General features: G+C 44.2%; 2 protein-coding genes and 4 long non-coding RNA genes across 11 annotated transcripts; 2 read left to right on the top strand and 4 right to left on the bottom strand.

Annotated features, from left to right (window-relative positions):
• Positions 1-908: 908 nt before the first annotated feature.
• lrit1b (leucine-rich repeat, immunoglobulin-like and transmembrane domains 1b) lies at positions 909-4,962 on the bottom strand. The gene is made up of 4 exons (XM_030340376.1): positions 4,695-4,962; positions 3,932-4,392; positions 3,069-3,374; positions 909-2,505 (listed from the first exon to the last, which is right to left on the bottom strand). The coding sequence occupies exons 1-4, from the start codon at positions 4,814-4,816 to the stop codon at positions 1,439-1,441; spliced, it is 1,956 nt and encodes a 651-aa protein (XP_030196236.1). The 5' UTR covers positions 4,817-4,962; the 3' UTR covers positions 909-1,438.
• Positions 4,963-6,810: 1,848 nt separating this feature from the next.
• On the top strand, positions 6,811-11,070 carry rgrb (retinal G protein coupled receptor b). Its single transcript, XM_030341045.1, has 7 exons — positions 6,811-7,102; positions 7,387-7,543; positions 7,815-7,936; positions 8,331-8,484; positions 9,433-9,550; positions 10,121-10,234; positions 10,658-11,070. Exons 1-7 carry the CDS (start codon positions 7,027-7,029, stop codon positions 10,796-10,798), a joined length of 882 nt encoding a protein of 293 aa, XP_030196905.1. The 5' UTR covers positions 6,811-7,026; the 3' UTR covers positions 10,799-11,070.
• Positions 11,071-15,466: 4,396 nt separating this feature from the next.
• Positions 15,467-16,577, bottom strand: LOC115531709 (uncharacterized). The gene is made up of 2 exons (XR_003973925.1): positions 16,419-16,577; positions 15,467-15,954 (listed from the first exon to the last, which is right to left on the bottom strand). It is a non-coding gene; the product is annotated as an uncharacterized LOC115531709 (long non-coding RNA).
• A 93-nt stretch (positions 16,578-16,670) lies between these two features.
• Positions 16,671-17,451, bottom strand: LOC115531708 (uncharacterized). 6 transcript variants are annotated; one of them, XR_003973920.1, is made up of 4 exons: positions 17,399-17,428; positions 17,306-17,359; positions 17,162-17,266; positions 16,671-16,743 (listed from the first exon to the last, which is right to left on the bottom strand). It is a non-coding gene; the product is annotated as an uncharacterized LOC115531708 (long non-coding RNA). The 6 variants fall into 6 exon arrangements; XR_003973923.1 differs by having other exon boundaries at positions 17,330-17,359; positions 17,399-17,413; XR_003973921.1 differs by lacking the exon at positions 17,306-17,359 and having other exon boundaries at positions 17,399-17,451.
• A 565-nt stretch (positions 17,452-18,016) lies between these two features.
• On the bottom strand, positions 18,017-19,659 carry LOC115531618 (uncharacterized). Its single transcript, XR_003973911.1, has 3 exons — positions 18,581-19,659; positions 18,269-18,296; positions 18,017-18,219 (listed from the first exon to the last, which is right to left on the bottom strand). It is a non-coding gene; the product is annotated as an uncharacterized LOC115531618 (long non-coding RNA).
• LOC115531617 (uncharacterized) lies at positions 19,517-19,775 on the top strand. The gene is made up of 2 exons (XR_003973910.1): positions 19,517-19,570; positions 19,649-19,775. It is a non-coding gene; the product is annotated as an uncharacterized LOC115531617 (long non-coding RNA).

The following is a 19,775-nucleotide window of genomic DNA, read 5'->3' on the forward strand; positions in this document are numbered from 1 at the left end:
TTTAATAATAAACAATCAATGTCAATATCAATGTCGCTCACCTGCCGGTGCTGTCATCTGTGCAGGAGCAACCGATCAGACACGTGGTGGATCCAGGTGTTATGAAGCAGACCCCCAACACGATAGATAACACGACACCAGACGTTGCCATGTTTCTTGAGATGCATGTGAACAGGGCCTGGACGAGCGGGTCAGTGGCCAGAGGGTGGCTGCAAAGAAAGCCTATTACCTTAATCTTCCTTGACGCAGTCTTTGACTGGCATGTGAGACATAGCGAAAGTTTATTTTTAGCCATGAGCCAAATTATCTCTCGTCCCGATTTGTTGCTCACAACACTCATTCCAATAAAATATTTTTGTTTATTTTGTTTTGTATATAATTAGTGTAAGAATCAACATCTGAAAGCCTTATGCAATTTAATTTATGTTAATAGTGTACTTTAATTAATTGGGCTAAATTAATTTGGCACTGACTGTCAGAGATTAAAAGCAAGCAAGAGATTAAATAGCTTTTCTTGTTCCATACACAAACGGAGCCTTGGGGTATTAGGATACACATAAGGATAGACCATGAATAGAACAATGCTGCCATCAGATCTTCATGCACCTACATGTTCATCATAGTCAACAATATGCTATGACATATAAACTACCATATGATATGCATCTAAATGTAAGATATATATTTTTGCATTGTAAACTATTGAGTGGATAATTTGAATAGGTCGACATAACTGAATTGTAAAAAGAGGAAGAGTAAATCAATTCTAGTGAACATAGAGGATTTTCAGTGGGTGGAATACATATCTAAAAGTATATTTGAATATGTATATATTCTCTATTTGATTCATATAATAAAAAAATCCATTCAGTTTCAGGTTTAAAATAATTTCCTGTCAGACATTTTCATACAAAATTATTTATTTATCAGACAAACATTCTCAAACAGATATTTACATCTCAGATGATAAAAACATTGGAACATATTCAGCATTTTAGGATTGAAAGTCTAAAATAAACCCGAAACATTAACATATATTTACAAATGGGCCTATACAATGACTCAAGGAACACCAATAAAGCATTCCATGGGCAGTACTCCTTTTCAATGTGCATGACAAATAAATAAAAAACATCTCACATAAACATGTCATTCATAAAAACTAAAGTCACAGAAAAACATTTTCCCTTTTCTTGCCGTAAGCTTACACAATGTCATCAGTGGCCGGTATAATCACGCACGGCGGCATAATATAAAGTCACATTATCCATCCAGTTCTGGCAGTGCCATCCAAAGCTTTTAAGACCAGCAAACAGGGTTCTTTCTGTGTTTTAAAGATTTTGTCGATCATCTCTGAGCCCAATCATGTGCATCTAGACTCTCGATGAATCCCAGGCCAAGAGTTCGTCCTCTCACGATTCGAGTCGTACGCGTGGTCTCAGCAGAAGTACTCGTTCGGCGGTCCCTCGGTCCGGACCGTGGCCTCCGAGTCCACGCTGGACCTCGCCGACAGCAGCCTGTTGGACTCGTCCGGGTGCAGACGGGTCAGGTACTCCCCCTCCATCCCCTTGGCCTTGTTGGCCGGTGCCAGAGTCTCGAAGGTCACGTACGAGTCCTGCATCTCCTTGGACTGCCTCCCCAGCAGCTTCTGGCAGCGCTTCTTCAGCGCCCCGCAGCACACGATGAGCGTCAGGGGCACGGCGATGACGCACGCCACCGTGATCACCACCACGTTGATGAGCTTCTGGGTGCCGCTGGCGCTCGCCGCCTCGTCCGTGGAGAAGATCACACACTGCTCCTTCTTGGGGATCAGCCCCTTGACACACACGCAGGCGATGTACTTGGTCTTGGGCACCAGGCCGTCGATGGTGATGCGGTTCTTGCCCGCGCCCACGTTGATCCGTTTCATGTCCCGCTCGCCGAACACGGCGTACAGGACGCTGAACTCGGTGGTGTTGGTGGCCATGGGGGCGCGCCAGTTCAGGGAGACGGTGTGGTCCGTGTCGCCGATCACCTTGACCGAGCGCACGATCCGCTTCTCGGGGACCTGCTGCAGGGACGAGGCGTTGGCCGTCATGTTGACCAGCACGTCCTTCTCCAGCTCCCCGGTCTCGCCGGGCGGACTGGCCAGGCTCTTCTCTGCCCCCGCTTCGGGTGCAGACACGCTGTAGCTCTCGACCTTGTATTTTCCGGTGTCCCCTTTGAGCGGTTTGATGGCCGGCTGAAGCCCCGCGGCGGTCGGTGGAGGCACGTAGCGCGCCACGAGCTTCTCCTGGTACGCCGCCTTCCCGATGCCGCTGCCGGTCTTCCGCTCTCTGGGCTTCTTGGCGGTGCCGTCATTCTCCTCAGACCTCAGGGAGTCCGTGATGACCAGGGAGATGAGGGCGTCCGCAGTGCCCACAAAGTTGGTGGCCTTGCAGATGTAACGGCCGGAGTCATGGAAGGAGACCGCAGGCACACTCAGGATGGACCAGATGATCCCCTCCTTCGAGATCTCCTCTTGAACTGTTGAAAAAAAACAATTATAGTCCAGATTTAGGAGCATGGCCTCATAACAAAGTGAAACAGTGATTTGATCTCCTCGTGTGCCTTGGACACCCTCGTGACCATCAACCAATAGACGATGTCCACTGAAAGGGCAACGATTTGGGGAAATATTCAGATTGGGATTTTTTCGCCAAATATTGCGATTAAGATATACTATGCGATTTTTCTTTTTAAAATTCCTTATGTTTTATATTATTCACTAAAAAGGCAATAAATCGTTCTATAGTGTGACAAACACAACACTGGAAGCAGTCAACATATAAACGGCTCTTTCATTTGGGCTAGGCCTATGTGTGGTGATCAATTGACGCATGTATTGATATCATAATTATAATCTTTATTTAAGTATTGTATTGTTCAAGGAAAATAAATATGAATCTCACTGATCTCCAGTCAGTCAGTAACAGTAACAAATCCCACAAAAAAAAAAAAATCAAAACAATGAAAATAGTTTTTTTTAGAACTCGATGTGAATCCGCTGAACCGCCCCAACCGACGCGTGGCCCGGCATCAGAACCCACCCGTGCCGTTCATCTTCTTGCCGTCGGCCCGCGACCAGGTCAGCTCCGGTACGGGGACCCCCACCGTCCCGCAGCGCAGCAGGACGTTGTTCCCCAGCGAGCTGCGGACGCGAGCCACGGCTGTGTGCACCCGGGGCCCCTGGCAGCGCTGCAGCTGAGCCTGGGGGAACAGGACCCCCGAGAGGCCCTCGGGCCCGGCGCACCTCAGCTGGGGGTCGACGAGGGCCACGGAGGACCACGGCGACTTCTGGAACTGGATCAGGTCGTACAGCCGGCAGTCGCACAGCCACGGGTTGTCGTGGAGACCTGCACAGTGTAAACAGAGCGTCGTGATGTGAAACGCCTTGGATCCGTTCCTCCATCAGGGGATGGATCCTTCCCCTCATCCAACCATCTATTCATACATTCATCCAGCCAACCATTAATGTGTTCATCCATCCCTCCCTCCAACCATTAACTTGTTCATTCATTCATCCATCCATCCATCCATCCATCCATCCAACCATTAATATTGTCCTCCATACATCCATCCAACCATTAATGTGTTCATCCATCCCTTTAGCCGACCATTAATTTGTTCATCCATCCATCCATCCGTTCATCCATCCATTCGACCCTTCATCTATCTATCTATCTATCTATCTCATTCTTTCTATGTATGTATATGATCGGATAAGCTTTATGCAGCATTAGTATTTTTCAGTAGTGGGACACATTGGAGCAACTAATCTCTTTAAATGCACCTTTAAACGCCACTGTGGACAAGAAACTGTAATACGTTACATAACCCGCCACCTCTGGCCACGCAAGCCGGCTTAACAAAAACAAATACCTTCCACTATATGTAACAGTTTGATCCTCACCGAGAATACGTTTCGAGGCATCTGTCTCCTGGGCTGGTTTCACACTCAGCCACAGCTCCAGAATCTCTGCCGGGACTGTGGTTAGCGCGTTGCTCGATAGGTCAAGATAGCTGATGTTCTTGATGTACATGGTGGCCTCGGCAGGGATGGAAGACATCTTGTTGTTGTGCAGGTCAAGAAGTCTCAGGTTCGGCATGTACTTGAGAGATTTCCAGGGGAAATAGTCGATGGCGTTGCCATCCAGCCGCAGCTCGTCCAAACTCTTTAGACCTCGGAAGCTGTCCACGCTCAGAGAACTGATGGCGTTAAAGGACATCCACAGAAACTCCAAGTTGCTGAGGTAGTGGAAGTTCTCACTGGATATCCTGGTGATGGCGGTCTTCTCGATACGTAGTTTTGATGTGTCTTTGGGGAAATTCGGTGGCACGACGGTGATTTCTGCATCATTGCAGAGCACGCTCCTGGAGGAGAGAGAATTAAACACGCATGTGTTAGTGTTCACCAAGAAATAAAACAATATTGTGATGCATTAAAAACATGACACTTGGAAATGTTTAGCGAAGAGAAGAACGAAGAAAAAAAGCTTTTAAATGTTGTTTTCCAATTCAACAATTCACCAAATAGCACCTCGAAAAAAGTACACCTAAAGAAGATTAAAAACCAACTTGGCTGTTAATCCCTCATGAAAGAAGGTCTTTCTACATGGACACTCTCAAATTAAAGCATGCCCATAGACATATTGCTTTTATTGTTTGTTCCTTACCTTGCTTTTGATCCGTCGCTCAACTTGTGGAAAAAACAACTACACTGGGGTGGGCACGAGGTGCACAGCAGCGGGAGGCAAACAACCGCCAGATACAACCCCACCGTGCATGATCGATTCATCTTCCCCTGCTGTCCTACTGTATGCTACTCCACTAAACTACCGATATTAAAGATATAAACCGATATTAACCGGTATTAACCGATGTGGTATTGCATGGCGGTGGCGTGTCCGCTCAGAGCGCCGTGGTGCTCTGAGTGTCCTGCAGCCTGAGATAAAAAGGATAGGCAGGGATTAGCCAAGAGACTAGGGTTATTTTCATTTACACGATTATTGCTTCTTGGAAGCTGATAGGCCGACTGTTTCACCGTGAGGGAATACCAGAAACACTAGAGGAGTTCCTTGGGGGTGTAATTATGGGCATAATTGGTGCACAATTAATGCATTACAGTAAAACGTATTTTAAAGTGTACTTTCCCTCTCACTTTACTCAATATGTAGGCTACGCATGCTGGGTGCGTTCTGAATAGCTTTAAATTAGCCGTAATAAAACAGAACATTGTTGAAATCTACAACTAGAAATCGTAGGCCAATACAAAAGTGTTGTTATGAGGTACATAAAAGTTGGGTCAAATTTCTAAAATACAATACAATCCACTAGATGGCAGTGGCAGGAACCATGTGGCCTGCCTAACGAATAGAACGACTGTAAAGGTGAAAATAAATCGAATTAAAGTAGATTAATTTGAACGTTTTTTCCTCATTGACAGAAACTTCGAGACGTTTCAGATTGTATTCAGAGGACCTGTCCTGAGTGTGGATTTGAACACATGGGTAAAGTGAATCCCAGAGCGTGTGACTGACCCACGTTGGGCCAAGTTGGCTGCAGAGACCTGAGACGGATCACTCCGTGCGATCAGTTGGGGGGTTTGAAGCACTACCGTGGACTTTAAAAAACATGTCATTATTTGTATCTGTTGGTGTCATCTGCCAAGAGCATGGGAATTAAAAGGCCCTATAGTCCACCCTCGCCTTTAACCCTCTCAACTCTAAATCTCTCGATTAGTAATACAAATATAAAGATAGGCAAAAAGGGCTCCATTGCCCTTTGACTACTGGCCCTTTTACAGTACATGCTTTGTTTCATGCAATCGGGCAGATTAGTGCAGGCCTCATTAACTATGGGCCAACATGCGAATATATCACACGGTTCCAAAAATGCCTTCTTGTGCAGCTCTGATAAAAAAAAAGAAGTCGTTTTATATTCGACAAGAAGTATTGGGTTTTTGAGCATTCATGATCAGGATTTTGCACCAAGTCCACACTTTATGGTATAAGGGAGAGATAAAGGAGTGCATTTCACCACCACTTATCTTTGGTTCAGTAAAACATTTACATGGAGCATAAATGCAGTAGCTTACTGCAGTCTCTTCAATTCACTTTGTAACATGTTACAATTCAAAAATTCTTATTAAGAGTATATTTAGCTCTAAAGCAGATGGAAAACATTGATACGTGTGAATAGTTTAAATATTTGTTGAGAAATTGAGATGTAATTGCTGAAATGTAGTGAATAAATGATAGGCTATGTTTCGTTATTAGGCTAGGCATTAAGCCTTCTGGAAAATAATCACTTTAACTTGCAATATATCACATGGCAAAGGACTGGGACTGTTTCAACAATATGGACGATTCAGGCCTATTGGGACATCAGAGTAATGGGTTTGTTGTAATCTGAGTGCAGATTAGTGGTGCAAGCGGTACATTTCCAAATGTAACATTTTAACCAAATTCAGGCAGAAAGGACCAAACGTCTTTTTTTAATTTGCGTCGTGTGTTTGCTGATTCTTTTTTAACCACGGTTAAAAATAAACAATGAGGCATAAGTGAAAAGTAAAGACAATTACGAAAAGCTATTAATTAAACACATAAAGGCCTTACAATCGAATCAATCTAAATACATTAGATTTGCCTATTCGACTTTTTTTTTACCAACCTATAATAGCAAAGATCCATTTATTTGAGTTAAGGACCACACATTTTCGATTAACGTAAATAGTTTCTTTATGTCGTCATCTGTTTATAATAATTAGCCCAGCATGCGCAGTTGGCCTGCGCGGCGGAAGCGCCCCCCAAGTTGCAGAGGATGATGTGCTTGTTAGGACATTCTTGGGGGGATTCAAGAGGTTTTGCTGAGATTAGTTTCTTCATGCCTGTTCACATGACAGAGCCTTTATAAACCGGGGGAGTAGGTGAACTTTGTGACACACTCCTAGAGCTCGATTGTAAATATAATTTGTGCACGGTTGCATCCGTGCGATTCCCTTGAACCATGGCAGCGTACGCGTTACCGGAGGGCTTCGAGGAGTTCGACATGTTTACTTTCGGCACGGCCCTCCTGGTTGGGGGTAAGTGGACGGGATCGTGAGGGCTTTTAACTTATTTGCATGGGATATCAAAGCAGAGAAAACGTTTGCGTGAACTCCGGAACAGGACGTCAACATTGAATGCTGCTTTAAAACCCACATATAAACATGAATTATGTGTGCACAAACGTCCCAAACCTACACCGAAAGTATAATCCTTTTTATAGAACCCAGTTATAGCAAAGTTAAATCAGAATTACATTCACATTGTAGACATAGAATCAGAATTCAGAATAGGTTTGTTTATCAGGGTTGCTCTCTTCCAGGCATGATTGGATTCATCCTGAACGCCATCACCATAGTGGCCTACCTCCGGGTCAAGGAGATGCGCACACCCAGCAATTTCTTTGTGTTCAACCTCGCTCTGGCCGACCTCAGCCTCAATATAAACGGACTAACCGCCGCCTATGCCAGCTATGCAAGGTAGGGATACGCTTTAAGTTTTGACGTCACAAATAAGTGCGGTAGTAACATCTCAGATAATCAAAACTGAACTGATTCTGTTGAATAGTTTTGGCGTATGGACGTGGTAAAATAAAAACACATTGTTATAGAATGTTGAAATAAATCACAACTTTAACTGACTGGAGTAGTTTGTAAATATTCCTAATAATTTCCTGAGAAAATGTATGATGAGAGATGTATGTCGACATGCTGAGAACTGGGCATTGAGTGAAATGTGCATGCTTTTCAGGCAGTGGCCGTTTGGCCAATCAGGGTGCTCCTACCACGGTTTCCAGGGTATGATTTCCGTCCTGGCCTCCATCAGCTTCATGGCTGCCATTTCCTGGGACCGATACCACCAGTACTGCACCAGTGAGTACCACTACAACATGCTAAAATGTATACACCCCCCAAAGGGCAACCCAAGCCCCTTAACAATCTGATAAATATACCAATATATATAATCATAATGTATGGTAAACGCCTAATTTTGAATTCAAGTTTGTAACAAACTACAAAGACATTGAGTATAATTTGCATGTATGTTTACCACATTCTCACAAATATTTGTAACATTTACGAAGAGAAATTCAAAAATAGTGTTACATTTTTTTCTAATGATAAATAAATAAATATATATTTTTAAGTATATATTAAAAATGTATATATATATATTCATTTTAATAAAGAAAAATATAGATATATATTTTAAATAAATATTTTTTAAATGAGAAAAACTTTAAAATAAATCACATGAATTGTCCAGGACAAAAGCTGTTCTGGAGCACCACGGTGACGATGTGCTGTATCGTCTGGGTCCTGTCCGTCTTCTGGGCCGCCCTCCCCCTGATCGGCTGGGGGGTCTACGACTTTGAGCCCATGAGGGTGGGGTGCACGCTGGACTACACCATTGGAGACAGGTGACTGGGAAACATGGGGAGACTGGGAAACATGGGGAGACTGGGAAACATGGGGAGACTGGGAAACATGGGGAGACTGGGAAACATGGGGAGACTGCGTTACCACACTGTGGGTTCAATCAGCGATGACGTTCACTGGGGCATGCAATAGACCGTATGCAATAATGTATTGAGGAGCTTTATTTCATGGTTGTATGCTCACAGGCTACACAGTTCGGCCAGAGGTGGAAACAGTACTGATAGATCCTACTCAAGTAATCGCACCCTTACATACTCTTGTAAGAGTGCGATACTCTTACCTTTAAGTAATCCTACTGAAGTAGACACTCTTACTTTGATGAAATCCTACTAAAGTAGATCTACTCTTACTTTAATGAAACTCTACCAAAGACATACTGTTACCTTCATGAAATCCTCATCAAGCCGAAGGGAAGTTATGGTTAAAAAACGACTTGAGTAAAGGTAAAAGGTATGTTATTTAAAAAACGACTTTGAGTGCAAGTTACTTTATTTGTGACCAAGCATTTCTTGTTTTTCGGTTGCTTGCACACCTGAATGTGGAAATACAAATGCACTTAGGCTACGCTTGAGTAAGGGCTGATATATCTTTGGTTGGGACACAAAGCCTTTGCAGAAAGAAGCTTGCAATTAATTTTAGCATCATAATTCCAAATCATAATAATAATCCAGTAAAACACAGAATCATAAAGAATGCAGACAAATCTGAGGACAAATATGCTGAATGGGAATATTGATATTTCACATCTAAATAACTGATAGTAACTGTTAAATAAAAGATTGATTTGTTTTGATGTTTACCAAAATGCAGTATGTTATTTACCCTGTGAAGAAAATTCACACTGCAACAGTATTAGCCTATGGGCCAACATAGGTCATGCTTATTTCTAACACAGCTATTTTTGCTGTACATGATCCTCTCCCGAAAAGGGACTACATAACGTACATGCTGAGCCTGGTGGTCTTCTACCTGCTGTTCCCCGCCTACACCATGATGTCCTCCTATGACGCCATCAACAAACACTTCAGGAAAATTCATCTTCAGAAGGTATGTTAACCCTCCTGGGAAGATTATGACTCAAATTAAAGTAGTTGTGCGAGTTGTTGCACAAACTAAAAGGAGGTAAATCTATAGAAGGGTAAGGATAATCTTTGAACAAAAGGGGTCATTGATGTGCAACAATACAGTTCTGTGCTGGTTACGCTGAACTGTAGTTGCGATACACAGAACTGTTTTATTTTTCCAATGGCCAATGAAGTAAAGGTTCAATAGAGACTCAAGATTCACTTGTTCAGAACTCACCCAGACTGCATAGCCTCCCCCCTTACCCCAGCCATAACCATTTTACTAGTTTTTGTACACAGAGAATGAGTTAACCTCATGATTGTTAGTGCTTTGCACTTGGTTCTCAATATATTGTTCGATAAATGGTTTCTCCTTCTGACAAATGTAAATCGATCTGCCTGTTTATTATCAGTTGGAGCATGGAACCTGAGGTCATTGGATCTTTCAATGACTTGTTCCTTCAACGATGACCTGTACAGAAGCATCTTAAGATGTCTCTTCAACAATCACTGCAGCAGGGCTAACTATATCTTCTCCTGTTTGTACTTTCAGTTCAACACAAAGTTGCCTTTGAGGGTAATGTTGGCGTGCTGGGGTCCCTACGTCCTCATGTGTGTGTACGCCTGCTTCGAGAACGTCAAGATCGTCTCTCCGAAGCTCAGAATGGTGAGAGAACATGCATTTTCCCAGCTCTCTACATCGTTTTGTTGATCATGGCCGTGGCTTTGGTGGTTTCAGTGAGTGAAAATGTTTGGATAAAAAAAGACTCAAGACTCACCTGTTCAGAGTCCACCTCGACTCTGCATAGCCACCCTCCCCCTTCTGGCCACCATTGTACACTGTATTGTATTGTATTGTATTATAGTACTTAACTGTAGCAACTACAGTAGCTGCTATCATTGCTGTAACACGGGGAATTGGTTAGCTTAGCGATTGTTGTACTTGCACTTGGTTCTATGAACATCCCTACTGTGCCGACAGCGATATATTGTTGCACCTCTTACTACAAATGTACTTATTGTAAGTCGCTTTGGATAAAAGCGTCTGCTAAATGCCCGAAATGTAAATGGATAACCGTTCTCCCCACAGGTGCTTCCTGTGCTGGCCAAGACAAACCCGATCTTCAACGCTCTGCTCTACTCCTTCGGAAACGAGTCCTACCGAAGTGGCGTTTGGCATTTCCTGACCGGACAGAAATTTGTGGAGCCGTCGTTCAAGAAGATCAAATGAACAAAAGTTGAAGTATCATTTCAATATATCACAGCACATGTCAGAGTCCGTTCATTGATGTCCTGCAAAAGCAATTCAGTTATGTTTTGGAAGCACACCAATACATTTCAGCTCTTTAATACAAGTGGCGTGCCCATTGTTGAATAAATCAATACACCTATTAACCAAACCAGCAGAATAACTCAATTCTCAACCGCTGTTGAAATGCACTGAGGCTGCTAATGTCCGTTGTCTATTTTCACTGATAAAATAAATACATTTAATTCCCATGATTTTGTTTGACCCTCCATGCTAATGCTATTGTCTTTAAATAATTTAATTGGTAATCTAACATCTTATTGCATACAAACCTTAGTAGGGGGTCCCCAGAAGCAGGCTAGGAGAGAGATAGACAGAGATTGGGGGAGAGAGAGTCCCGCATTCCATTCCTCTGTCAAAGTAATCCTGCAAGACAGTGACTGCATGGCTTACTGACTGACTGGCTGACTGAGCTGTCTGGCTGGTCATTCTGTGAAATGGTTAGTGGGTAAGAGCCACTCACAACACCAATTCAGGGAAGAGAAATAGGTGTTGAGCACTCTGGAAATAGATGGAACAATCAAAGCACAGAAACACTGCTCTCGAATAGCCAGATGACTGAACGGACCACGTCACATGTAAAGTGTCAACATAACATTCACTCCTTTGTACTTTAAGAGGGACATTATTTAATTTGTCACGAAATATCATCCTTGTCATAAAACCCTAACAATAAAAGGTGCCCTTTTCGTTTTACTAAATCCTACTTTTAACAGGCTTGAGCGCATGAAAGCAAATTCATGTTTTGTATTGACCAATAGTTCTAGTTCAACAGATTTTTATCTAGATAAACCATAATAAGGATTAAGTGGGAACAGATTTAATTAATCTCTAAAGATTTCACACGCAGCCAAAAGCTCAGATTCACTATTGGCTCTTTTATTGATTTAATGGTTGCGTAATGAGTTGCATAATGAGTCAGCTCATTATCAACATGAACAACTAGATGTGTTTTCGTCCACAATCCGATATTAACAACCCCACAGTAAACATGATCAATACAAAATGATTAGTAATACAATTAAATCAACAATTATTACTGTCGAAATATTTCATGCCGTTTGTGGACGGCTGGAGAAGTTCAGAAGAAAATAGAAAGACGCTAAGCATTATTTACAAATTTAAAAAGACCAAGTCTGGAAAATGGTGTGAATTACAAGTTTTTCAGTAATTGATTCAGCAGAAAGCACGCCTCGTGACTCTGCAGACACAGGGTCACGCCAACACACTGGGTTATCGGGTGGTGTGTCCAACTCAACAGATTAGCAGAGAGTTTGTACAAACTGCCCTTCTCTATGTCTGGCGCTCAAGATGGCCAATGAAGCAAAAAGGCCTGTCCATGCCATGCGTGTTCGCGTGTGCGTGCGTGCATGTGTGTGCTTGCTGGTGTACTAGTGCTCTGATTGAATTACCTGATCCGCCTGCAGAAAGGTCAACAATCGCATAAGCAGAGTGGTGACAGTGGAACCTGTGCTCGTAATGAGCCACGATTTGGGGCAATGAGACGACTGCCTTCTACTGCCTTCTTCAGGTCATCAGTGACACCCAAGCCCAGGTAAAGGCGTTGCGTGTCAAACGAGAGGTCGGGGCGGAACACGCTGGTTTGCCTTTTTTATCCATGTTGGCCAGAATTAAGTAACACAGTAAACAGTTAGGCCACGTGCACACCAGGCACATGTCCGTGGACTTAATCCTGCATCATGGTCCCTGCCCATGGCCACTCCGGTCAAGTGAGCCGCCATTCGTTCATCCGCGGTTAAGCCAGGCCAGCCGTCACACAAAATCTTCGTGCGCCTTTACTCTAAACAGCCTTTGGGTGGTATCTCGCAACGTTTTCAAAATTAAACCCTTCACCTATGTGTGTAGATATATAGAACACTAGCCGTTTTACGGCGGCGTCTAGAATGTCCGCACTTGCGGACATCTTGCCAGTCAGCTGCTCACCCATAAAATTGTGTTGGTAGTGGTAGGCCTACATGTACTTTATAAATAACCATAACTTGCTACATTTTCAACCGTTTAACCAACGGTTGGGTTTCTTACAAACCTTATTAACGTGGTTATAGAACATTTTTTTTTTTTTAGAATCTAACATAATTATTCATCAGTATCAAGTATGCAGTGCCGTAACTACATCTGACGTTTATTACAAAACAAACCGTTTGAAAATGTAGCACGGTGGTTAAGGTTATTTAAAAGTACATGTAGGCCTACCACTACCAAGTCCACACAGTGTTATGGGTGAGCAGCTGACTGTGGCAAGTTGGCCGCCATTGCGGACCTTCGTCTCCATTGGCCAGCAGAATATGCATGTGTACGTTTTTCAAATGACATTTTATCTAAATCTATACAGTAAAATCACATGGTTCCTTGTGTACTAGTAGGCCTAGTCAGTACAACAGTTAGTATGGTCATATCAGTCAGTGACATTTTCTCTAAATCTATACAGTAAAATCTAATGGTTCCTTGTTTACAAGTAGTCGGTATAACGGTTAGTATGGTATCATATCAGTCAGTGCCTGAACTTATGTGAAATTCGGTCTATAGCCCACTTCAAAGTGCTGCAATAATGCAATTTTGCATTATGGTGCCCGATTAAATAGATAACAGATAAACAATCGCACACATATCAAAGCCTATAAACTCAACAAATGACTCCTATTTAACAGCCCGTTCCATAGTAAATCATTAGATTTTTTTCGTTAAGTGACCGTACCATACCTTTGTTTTCCGTTCGTTCCTTGCAGAAACAGACAGAATAAGCTTATTAATAATCAGAGGGAAATCTAGCGATGTCTTTTGTTCAGAAGCGTTTTTCAATATGTGTGCAACAGTAGACATGCAAACGTTAAAGATTCTTAGAAAAAAATTCCAACGTTATGCAGCTCATTTTGACGTCATGAGAGATGACCTCGCCACCGTGGTCGTGTGTGTGTTCCTGTCCTGTGTTTGTGCGTGCGTGTGTTACGGACAGTGCCGTTAGCCTAGCAGAGGCGAGATATGTTACTCATAACCACAGATTTGTTGCGAAATGGCTCAAGCTGGGCATCGGTGCTATAGGGGCGGCAATTGACGCGCGTAAAATGCGCACCGCGGCGCGTGGTGGGCAGAGAGAAGGAGAGATAGACACACAGAGGGAGGGCGAAGGAGAGAGCCACACAGAGAGAAGGAGAGAGCCAGAGAGAGGGAGAAGGAGAAAAAGGGACACAGATAGAGAGACGGATGTCACAGATCTCTTGGCCAAGAAAGGAGAGTTGAGGAAGAAATGTGACCGAGGTCACCGCGGGCAAGAATGATCAAAGAACTCCAGTAGGGGGCGCCAGGACTTTAAAATCACAAGAAGCGCAAAGAGTGACAGTTCTGTTGGTGAGAAATATGTGAAGTGTTCGCTGAATGGTCCTGCATGTTAATTAACGTTTACAATTGAATTTCCCTCACCGAGAATGTTCACAAATCCGCTCACAATATGTTGACAGGACACCGAAACAGCCTGCCCATCATATCCCTTCTTTCCGGGTAGGCTATACTAGGTTATTAACTTATCCTGGAAATGATGGTATATTAAACAAATCCCAGCACCACACCAAAAGGAGGCAGCAAATCAGAGCTAATCATATCTATCTGCGTTTCATTTCCACATGGTAAGAGAGCAACACAAAACAGGTTTATAATATTTGGATGTTTTATTTTCTTTAAATCAAGCAGGTTACATCATTAGTTTTTACACAATCTGATATTTGGAGCCATTTGCAAATATGCTCATAAATTACATGATTTGTAATCCTTATCGAAAAAAAAAAATCATAAAAGAATGAGGTGGTTAATGATCAATATTGGGATCAACAGTGATCACCCTACAAATGTAGGCATTACGTGCAGGCAGAAAAATAAAAGTTCCCATTAAGGTCTGTGGTGTGAAACACCACAGGTCTGAACTACTCAGGAACACATGAAAATGGCACAAATGAATTTCACTCTCCAACCTTTTGCTAAAGAGACGTTGACAGGCCCACAGAGAGCCTGGAGCTCACGGGACAACATTCACACACATTCTGCTTCATGAAGAGGTCCGATTATCGTCAGACCATAGACATTACATGTAAGGACACTGAACATTTGGCGAACAAATGCGGCAAACAAATGTTCAAATATCCTCCAAAGCACTTCAAGCCCTCAAAGAATGAGACTCAAAACACAGATGAGGTAACAGAAGAAACTTCTAAATCAAAGTGGAGCGACCCAGGGACAAGTCTGGTTTGGGTTAAAGATTATGGATGGTTAACTTTGTGTAACGTGTTTGGACAACCAAGTTCAGGTATTAGGCAAACGAGTTTAGGCAGGCGACTTCAGGTATTAGGCAAGCGAGTTTAGCCAAGCGAGTTTAGGTTTTATGCAAGCGAGTTTAGGTTTATGCAAGCGAGTTTAGGTTTTAGGCAAGCGGGTTTATGCAAGCGAGTTCAGGTATTAGGCAAGCGGGTTTAGGCAAGCGAGTTTAGGCAAGCGAGTTTAGGCAAGCGAGTTTAGGCAAGCGAGTTTAGGCAAGCGAGTTTAGGCAAGCGAGTTTAGGTATTAGGCAAGCGAGTTTAGGCAAGCGAGTTTAGGCAAGCGAGTTTAGGCAAGCGAGTTCAGGTATTAGGCAAGCGACGCGAGTTTAGCCAAGCAAGTTCAGGTTTTATGCAAGCGAGTTTAGGTTTTATGCAAGCGAGTTTAGACAAGCGAGTTTAGGCAAGCAAGTTTAGGTAACAGTCAAGTTACTTTAGGCCTCACTTTCTTTGCGGTTAAATTGCGGCATTAGGTTTAGAAAGAAGGTTAAGATCCAGGCTCAGGTTTGCTTCCAGCCTCGTCCCTTTAGCCGCTCCCTATAAAGAGGGGTCCCAGCTACCGTGTTACAATACAACAGCTGGGATTACAGATGTGGAGTACAGAAATAAATGACAAAGATTGATTCAAACATTCTTCCCCAAAATGTGGTGCAACATAATGGAGAAAATAATTACTTTCTCTGCACCACGACACCCAGCTGCCGCACATCTGGTCTCCCTTTAAGTCGCCAGAAGGAGAGGTCAACTTTATTGAACCTAAGGGAAATGGATCACAAGAAAAGGTAAGGATAAATCAAAGCTAAACATAGAAAGGATGAAAACAAGCATTGTCCAACATGGGGTTCGGTGATATTTTGATGTAAAAACATTTAGGTGTACGATCCAACCATCAAAAACAGGCTCTTATCATGTTTCCAATGTGCCCCGAGTTGCTACGCCCACATCGGCCACCAGGTGGCAGACTTGATTTTGTCAGTAGAAGGAGCAAAATAGCCATCCAGCTTGATTACAGCAATAGTAGAGGAGCGAGTCAAAAGAATGCGTTTGAGCACCTTCAGCCATTGGCTCTTGTTCAAGATCCCACTGATTGGCTGAAGTCAGATCTTATTCTCTTGGTTTGTTACAGAAGCCCCTAGTATCAAAGCAACATACCTGCCAAACTATACTAACCATGTTGAATAAATGAAGACGTCTTCAAGATGGTGAATCCAGTATCTTACCGGTTCCACAGAGAGTCTCTAGTCGGCTGCGCTGCGGGCCTTAGGTCTGTCCTCTACTCCGGGACGAGGTCCGGAGTATAAAGAACCAGTCAGTCATCAAGCTGCTTGGTCTCTTCAAAGAGGTGGAGGTTTGACCACTTGCACCATGAGGACACTGTGGATACGGTATGGGACCATTTATCAGCGGATCTGAACTGCAGAACTTTAATCACATCAGCTGTAGATTTATATACCTTCTCCGGAAAGATGAGTGGGGGGGGGGGGGGGGGGGGGTAGGTCGTCAGCCCCTGAGCAGTGATCTTCATCCCCAGTGACTCCTTCAATCCTGCTGGAGCAAACACTCAGTTACCATTTGGAGATGTCTTCGGTGAGGGTTTCAGTTCGCAATAATACATACAACCGCCTTTTAGATTGCATTCAAAATGCTTTATGGCACGACTATTGTTTTGAACAGTATACAGTATTACAGACAAATTATTTATCTACATTTTTTTAACTTGAGGAAAGCACGTTTTCTTTCCCTACGAGTTTTGCACTTTGTTATTGCATAATTATTTTTTATATATAATTTTTCTACATTGGTAGTCAAGGCGGGGCCCTACTGTTAAGACGGCCTTAACCACACAGTGCTGGAGGAAACACTGCAGTTACTTGAGTTAAACATTAGAGTTTAGTCCCCACATGGCTATACCACAGTTCATGGCTGCGCTCTTTGATCAAATTGATCAGATTGAAGAGCTTACCTTCCATGGATGAGGAGCTGGTTGGTCTAATCACGAGCCGCCTTCGGACCTCCACCGCCGGATCCCCCAGCCGTCCTCCACCGCCGGGACCGTCTCCTCCAGGACCTCCACCGGGCCGACCGCCACCGGGCCGACCGCCAGGACCTCCACCGGGCCAACCGCCTGGACCTCCACCGCCGGGACCGTCTCCTCCAGGACCTCCACCGGGCCGACCGCCTGGACCTCCACCGCCGGGACCTCCACCGCCGGGACCGTCTCCTCCAGGACCTCCACCGGGCCGACCGCCTGGACCTCTGCAACCTCCCCTCATTTCTTCTGAAACGTGACACACGTTCTATTTGCACCCCGGACATTCCTCCCCGTTCATGATGCACTGGAGAAGAGTTTAGCTTTACTGGATGAGGACGCCGCCGCCGCCGGGCCCTCCAGGACGCCGCCGCCGCCGGGCCCTCCAGGACGCCGCCGCCGCCGGGCCCTCCAGGATGGTCTCCACAATCCGCCTCCAGGTAGTCCGCCTCCAGGATTGCCGCTGCCGCCGCCTCCAGGCCCACCGACTCCAGGACCTCCAGGTTGGCCTCCGCCTCCAGGGTCTCCGCCCTTCTGAAAGGCGAATGACACACTGCACATTTCTCCCCGTACATGATGCAGATAATCAACTCCTCCTCTGCTTTAGCTCCCACAGATCTCACTGATGCCCTACTGTGCAGTCTTGAGTGAGGTATTATTTAACCCAACAGACAGCCACACACACACACCTAGCCTACATCCTGGAGCTGGTCCTAGTGGCCGAGAATGCATCCGACATTTTTCAGAACACTTCAGAGCTGCTGTGGCTCCATGTTAAAGGTTTAATTCTAAACAGTTCACCAAGCCTAGAAAAAATGTGCAGCTGTGCAGTTCCGTGTCTCACCGTTCTGCATCCGTTGGGCTGCACGGCTCCCGGCCTTCCCTCCACCTGCAGCGAGCGCCTCAGACGACCGCCACGGACCTCACGGCGAGCACCTCCAGACGACCGCCACGGACCTCCAGACGAGCACCTCCAGACGACCGCCACGGACCTCACGGCGAGCACCTCTAGACGACCGCCACGGACCTCATGGCGAGCACCTCCAGACGACCGCCTCCATCACCTCTACTGAAACAAGACACAATCTATTTAAACACTGGAGATGTTATCTCCTCGGTCACTCAGATGTCAGTAGCTTATCTTCTCCGCTACTGTGCGTTCTTGAGAAGTATCATTTCCTATAAACTCCCAAACCCAGCCACACATCTAATCTTCATAAGGACACTAGTCCTAGTGGCTGAGAACGCTTGGCTAACAAGCCAAGCACAACCAATGACTGAATTCCAGTTTTATTCTGTACCGTTTGACCACGCCAAGGAGGAGTTTATAGGATGTGCAGTTCCACGGCTCACCCGTCTGTTCCTGTAGGACTGAACGGCTCCTGGGCACCATCCACCTGCAGCTCCCAGCTCCAGACCCGCTCTGTTGAAGCCTCTGGGAGTACAATCCGCTCCTGAACAAAAACAACTGTTCATAAATCATTTGGTACTCAATCATTTTGGTGCAATCCTTGGAAATATTATGAAGCATGAGCTCGAATAGAAAATGTTCAAATCCTGTATAATGATTAATTGTTGTACAAATGTGTATAGTTCTATTGATTACTTTTTTACTTCTATAAAAAATTTAATGAATAGTGGGAAACTACACAAGAAAAGTAAATTAATGCGGTTTTAACGCGGTTATATTAGTAAAGCAAGTCTTACCCAAAAAGTCAATAAATGGTGACCACATTTTATCATTATTATTATTAACCATTTAGTGCTTCACTAAATTTCTATAGCAAGTGGAAACGTTACTCTCCTTCATTGGTGAAGTTCATGTTCCTCGATATCTTCCAATGGAATCCTTCTGGATCCTCTGCGTTGAAGTGCGTTGTTCAATTTCCAAGGGGCGTGTCTAAAGGGCGCGATCTAAAATGGGTCGATGCTATGCTATTGGATAGGCCTCGACTAATCATAGCATTGGAACGGGTGATGCAGAAATACATATTCCTCAAAATCTTTGAGTAGTAGTCGTTCGTTCTTTTAGTGAGCATATACAGTCTTTAGTTCACCAACTTCCATCTTTGTTGTTGAAACACCTCTACATGTTGCGTATATCCAACCTCAAATTAGATAGCCTAAAGGGTTGCTATTGGTCGGTCTATTTCGTACCGGGCAGAAAACGTTATATAACGGAGGGGCGCCTGGCAGCATCTATGAAGAGCAAATTATATATGAGGTCCGTCTAGTTCCGAAGCTATTGGTGAAACACACAAAACAAATATTGAAATGTTAATTTTGGCATTTCATTTGCATCTACATTTTGCCAGTGAAGGAGTTTAGGTTTGCCAATCCGAGGTGACCTGCCTGTTAGACCTCGGCGAGGTCTAACAGGTTTGCCAATCCGAGGTGACCTGCCTGTTAGACCTCGGCGAGGTCTAACAGGCAGTAAACATGTTCATTAAAATACAAATGCAAAGTCCACAGAACATACGCGAATAAAAACCACATTGCACCACCAGCGGTCAACAGCAGCAGCAGCAAGTGTATTGAAAGTAGAAAA

This window comes from Gadus morhua, chromosome 18, assembly GCF_902167405.1.
Source record: "Gadus morhua chromosome 18, gadMor3.0, whole genome shotgun sequence".
NCBI classification, from domain to species: Eukaryota; Metazoa; Chordata; class Actinopteri; order Gadiformes; family Gadidae; genus Gadus; species Gadus morhua.

Coding starts and splice junctions, on each gene's coding strand:
- rgrb (XM_030341045.1), top strand. CDS start 7,027: ATGGCAGCGTACGCGTTACCGGAGGGCTTCGAGGAGTTCGACATGTTT. Junction 7,103..7,386: donor CACGGCCCTCCTGGTTGGGG/GTAAGTGGACGG, acceptor GCTCTCTTCCAG/GCATGATTGGATTCATCCTG. Junction 8,485..9,432: donor GACTACACCATTGGAGACAG/GTGACTGGGAAA, acceptor TCTCCCGAAAAG/GGACTACATAACGTACATGC.
- lrit1b (XM_030340376.1), bottom strand. CDS start 4,816: ATGAATCGATCATGCACGGTGGGGTTGTATCTGGCGGTTGTTTGCCTC. Junction 3,375..3,931: donor TGCCTCGAAACGTATTCTCG/GTGAGGATCAAA, acceptor TACACTGTGCAG/GTCTCCACGACAACCCGTGG. Junction 2,506..3,068: donor CAAGAAGATGAACGGCACGG/GTGGGTTCTGAT, acceptor TTTTTTCAACAG/TTCAAGAGGAGATCTCGAAG.